The sequence below is a fragment of the Pygoscelis adeliae genome, unplaced genomic scaffold (assembly GCF_000699105.1).
Source record: "Pygoscelis adeliae isolate BGI_AS28 unplaced genomic scaffold, ASM69910v1 Scaffold62, whole genome shotgun sequence".
NCBI lineage: Eukaryota > Metazoa > Chordata > Aves > Sphenisciformes > Spheniscidae > Pygoscelis > Pygoscelis adeliae.
The window spans coordinates 6,611,715-6,617,245 of NW_008824401.1; the positions used below are offsets into that span (position 1 = coordinate 6,611,715).

At 37.0% G+C, this 5,531-nt stretch overlaps 1 protein-coding gene across 1 annotated transcript in view; it reads right to left on the reverse strand.

Moving 5' to 3' along the window:
* The window catches only part of DNAJA2 (DnaJ (Hsp40) homolog, subfamily A, member 2), a 30,863-nt gene that overhangs the window by 6,402 nt on the left and 18,930 nt on the right, over window positions 1-5,531 (reverse strand). The window contains exons 3-6 of the mRNA XM_009320338.1: window positions 3,077-3,136; window positions 1,886-2,109; window positions 409-489; window positions 1-92 (exon numbers count right to left, since the gene is read on the reverse strand). The exon at window positions 1-92 is cut by the window's left edge and continues 60 nt beyond it. Coding sequence (XP_009318613.1) covers window positions 1-92; window positions 409-489; window positions 1,886-2,109; window positions 3,077-3,136 — 457 coding nt within the window. The remainder of the gene's footprint in view (window positions 93-408; window positions 490-1,885; window positions 2,110-3,076; window positions 3,137-5,531) is intronic.

Below are 5,531 nucleotides of genomic sequence, written 5' to 3' on the forward strand. Positions count from 1 at the left end.
CCATTCCAGGAGCCAGCTGTCTGATCATGATACGTACACCTCTACCCCGGCAAGCATTGCATTTCTGAACGGCTCCAGCCTTCCCTCCCTGCCTAGAATAGAAAGCACCAGTTGCATGAAGAGTAAGTTTTTCAGAAACATATGACAAAAAAAACCCTACATCAGTAGGTTAACATGCCTAATTGCACTGCCAATTATAATTAGGTTCTCTCCTCCCCTCTTCCCCCCCAAACAAAGCCCTTGAATAGTTCCAGTTCCATCAACAGTATCATTCAAGTTCAACAATTTTCTAGTCTGAGAGCAGGCTCCAGTACATCAAACACTGATAAAGATCTGACATAAGAGATGCTTCATTACACTATATGCCAACAAAGCAACCAGAGCACTCAAAAATATAAACAAACTTACCCATTGCATGCACTACAAAGGACATTCTTGCTAAGTTGTAGTTTAGTTGTCTTTCCATTATACAGATCTTCTAAAGAGACTCTACAAAATAAAGCATTTCTCCTGGGTTATCATTTAACAACTTACTTTCCCCATGCAATTAAAATACTTGCCTAGGACAAATTAAAAGAAAAAAACAGATCTTCATAAAAAGACTAAATCTGCTATTAAAATAAGATTTTTAAAGCACCATTTTAGCTTTCACAAGGAGTCATTAAAAACTATTCCATACATATGAATATACACATGTAATCCTGAACAGAGTTTCAGAGAAAAGCTGTAATTTAATCAGAAGAAACCAGATAGGATTGCTCGTGTTTCTCAGTAGGAAACGAGCTGATCTAGCATTTTAGGTTTTATTATATAGTCATAGTTGATTTTTATTTTTTTTTTTTAGTTCTACTAGGCAGGTGAAAAACAAACCTCTAGACAGTCCTGACAATATTTATAGCATGCATACATAAGAACACATACTACCGTATTAGGCTTTCCACACAAGATAGTTTAGTGGGGAGGGGTTAGCATGTCCCCAAGGCCACTTAATTCTTTAGATTTGTTCATGTTTCAATTTTTTTAGAAGCTCTTGAATACACTATCAGACTCCAATAACCTTCATATATTGATAGACGTTTATGAACACATTTAGTGTTTCTCCTAAAAGGGTTTGTTAGTGGATAGAAATTTCAACTCAATGTATTGAGAAAAGGTTGCCTGGCATCAGTGTTTACAAATAACAACAAACCCAAAGATAATAATATAGCATGCAGTACTAGCTACTAAACTACCCAAGCATGTAAAAGTAAACAGACTTTACTAAGGACAGTTTGCCAACCACAGGAAAGATGCAGCCTAACTTAAGAACTTAGAATGGACCTGCTCAGCAGGCAAAAAGCCAGCCATGACTGCAAGCAGAGATCTACAAAACACAATTAGATGTGATATTCAAGCATAGCTTTAAAAAAAAAAAACAAAAACACCAAAACCAAACCCACCACACACACACTTTGCCATTAATTATGCAGTTCAACTTTAGCTCCAGCTGGTATTACGCTAAGAATGCAAGTCAACTTAAGTCCTTCCAGAGCCTTAGTACCTCTGCTTCCCTAAGAATCCACCTAATGAGTAATACTTGGTTGCTGAATGCTTTTTCAGATTAGAACTTCCAAACATAATTAAGAGGCAAAACCAAGGAAAATAATGCTAACAAGGTATATACAGGCTAATAACCAGGCAAAGCAAAGTATTAGGTAGCCTATAAGATTAACCAATCATGAAAAGTAACTCAAGATGACTGCCTTCTGGGCTATGCAGGACACGCAGGTCTGAAAAGTAGGTGCAGAGTATCTCAACTGAGAAGCATATCAAGAATATAAACTAGCAGAGTCAAGTACTGATCAGGAAAGCTTGAAAGTACAAATTGCAGTATCAAGATACTCACTTGAGTGGATGCATCATATCTTCTCCTCTTCTTCTACCATTACGACTTCTACTCTGACCACCCATGAAATTGAACAATCCACCACCAAAGATATGGGAGAAAATATCGTCCATTCCACTGCTTCCACCACTACCTTCTCGAAGACCCTGTTCTCCATATCTATCATATAACTCACGTTTCTCTGGGTTTGACAATACTTCATAGGCAAAGCTTATTTCTTTGAACTAGAAGAGGAACAGAGTCAAAACAATGCATGATAATTTAGAACTTCAAGGGAGCATTTTACTACTGTTTCTTGCCCAGCATGAACACCTGGTTAAGAAGGTACACAACAGAACAGTTTTCCACCCTCATTCTAATAGACTTAGAAGTCAGACTTGGGCTTAGTTGTGTTACCTCTTATCATAAAATATGACATTTTATTGCAAAACTTCGTTGACCTTGTTCTTTACTGTGCCTAGCATAAGACAATTTTCTTACAAACAAAAAAAAAAATCCAACCAAAGAAGAAAACCCCCAAGTACGCAATATTGCAGTAGCCAACAGGCAAAAACCCCCAACAGTTACATACTAATGGCAAAGACTTCAAGATATGTTAGGCACTTCGAATACACTAACAATTGAGCATCTTACTAAAATGCATATTAATGTGTTTGTCCTCAAAACAAACTAATATCTTTTCATAGTCATCTCTGCTCACCTCTAACAACCATTAGAACTTCAGTTCTGTTACAGAGAATCAGCTGAGTCAACTTAATTGGCATTTTTTTAATTGCTATTAGCATAACAAATCTAATTCAACCTTCCCACATATGTAATTTGTTTTATGCTGCAGCAGTTTCAAGAACCTCCACACTTACATTTTTCCATGTTTGAAAAACTTGGAAAACTGACTATCTTTTTCAAATACCTATGTAGATGCCAATGCCAGCTGACATCATCTCGGCAGATGAAGAGAGGCAGTTCTTCCCTCAGCATTACCTTCTCAACCAATTTGACTCAGCCAACTGCTGCATTTTTTCACGAAGTACACGGGTAGATTTTGAGATTGGGAAGAAGTAGACAAGACAGGGTTCCCTCTCACAATTACTATTTTTGAACAACTTGTAACAGCAAGCCCCCAACACCTGCATTTGGTCCCTTAGCTGCTATTGTAATAGCAAACTTCAGGAGTTAAAAAAAAAGTCTTACTTTGTCCCCCGCATTTGGATTCTTATCAGGATGGTATTCCTTGGCCAGCTTTCTGTATGCCTAGTTGAAAGAGGTACAAAATTACGTTAAAATTTTGATTAATCAGTTCTTTTCTGAGAAACTCAAGTAGTGTCTTCAGGAAGAAAGAAAATCTTAATAAAGCAAAGTAAGAAAATGAGTGTTTTTAAATCACTCATACGTTGAAATTGTACATAAAAAATTCTGACATTGCTATATGCATAAACTAACTACACTTGGATTTAAACACAATTATAGCACACAACAGCTAGAACTTACAGGAAGAATCACACAGGACTTTCATTAAAATTACTTACTCTATAGAACCCACTCAAAACCTACAATATGACAATTTAAGTTTCAACCCATTTGTCTTTCACCTCAAGCACAGCAATACATTAACAACAAAATGGCTGCCTCCGCTTCTCATTCAACCCTATCAGTCAATCCTTAAAACAATCATTTTATTCTTCCTTTCCTATCAATAACAGAAGATTTAATCTCACTTTGAACTAAGTATATGAGTTACACGTGCAGAAACATACAGATCATTGCTTTTATTTAACTTATTGTTCTAAAACAGTAGGGGGAATAAGTACAACCAGATGTCCAAAAGAGATTTTTCAGAATGGTTTTTTTGACCAGTACTTTGACTCTCAGGACCATCACTTTTTCTACAGCAGTAGTTCATCTGTTTTGCTTATACTTTAGAGGATCAAAGCAAATAACAGGACAGGCAGAGACTTTTCCTACAGTTTGAGTTTTTGACAGTAAAGACCTCAACTCTTCCTCCACTCCACCTCAACACACCCCAGTAACAATCAGGGGACAGATATTAATAAATTACATAGTATACAATTTTTTTAAATTATACATATTTAAAAAGCTACAGTGATGCAACTGCAAACAACTGAAACACTGTTCTTACAATGGATTTTTCAAAAGCTCTATTTCTGTAGAACTGAGCATCTAAACTAGCTCTTTAGAACTACAACGTTAAGAGAGCTTTACACACAAAGCTTTACAGAGATTACAACTTTCCATTTTGTACTGGAACAAGTATGATTCCTTTTTTGTGTCTGCACAGTTACTTCTCTTTACTGATTATCTTGAAATACTCCGTACTTCTGCATGCAATCAAGAAATAAAGTTTGATAAGGAACTAACGAAACAAAAATTGAATATTGATATTACAAGTCAAATATTCTAAACCACAGTAAGCGTAAATAACAAAGTCATAGGTCTTATAGGACAAATTACCCATCAGTAACAAAGCATAATCTTCCACAAACCTACATGTTCTGTAATAATGCATTTTCCCCACATATTTTAAGGAGTCTAACCAAGGGAAAAAAAAACCCAACAGAACACTAAACTGAAAACCTACATAACATTATCTCATCAGGAAAAAAGGAGCTTGCATGGTGATCTTTAAAAAGAGAGAGCACTCATGTCTTTGCTGATAACAGCATTCCAGTTTAGAGCAATTCTTAAGACTACCCATGGCCCAAAAGGAAGTAACCACTATTTATTTAATCAGAAATGGATCCAGAATCAAGGTCTACACTGGCACCATATTATAACTTCAGTAAAAATTAATTTAACTAATCAGTGTTAATTCTCTCAGCCTCTTTTGACTAAGCTATTACCTATTTGTTTTCACCTTCCTATACTGTTGTATAGGTTAAAATACAAGATTGAGAGATCGCATGGATGCTTTATTAGTGACAATAAGATATAGATTAACTTCTTGCTGTTGCAGGCAGTCAGAAACTTTACATTCCATGATAAGTCTAATCTATAGCAATTAATATTGAGCAGCGCAGTTATCTGAGTGGAAAACTGCTGTCAGTTTTTCATTCTTACAGGACACGGATATCTTCAAGAGAATTCAGTAAGAAAAAAATATTCTACTCGATTGTGTTCAGTACACACACACACACAATCTTCTCACCGCATGCCTTCCACCTCTAACACTATTTCAACACTGCAGTTGCCTATCCCTGCACAAATTAGGCTACCACATGCATGATGGGTAACGCATAGTTGTTAATACCAGCACCACCCATCAGCGGAAGCAGGTCACTGCTAGTAAACCGTCTAGTTAATTATCCTCCCTCATGTGCAAATGGTCAATTTAGAAAAAAGTGGTTTATACACTACAGAGTGAAATGGACGTAATGAATTGTTATACTGATGACCGGGCTCCAAGTTTTCACCTCGCTTCTTTGTTTACCTCACCTTGTCACATTCGGCCTGGGAGGGATCAAATATATCAGCAAAACGAAACCTCACTACGGGCTACACGTGGGGCAGACAATGGCACCAGCTAGAACCTACTGGTCCTTCACGAGGATTTGTACACCCAAAAAGCCTTTCACTGGCTGCGAACACCGCTCTGCCGCGCGGGAGGGACGCGGCGCTGTGGGGGCGAGAC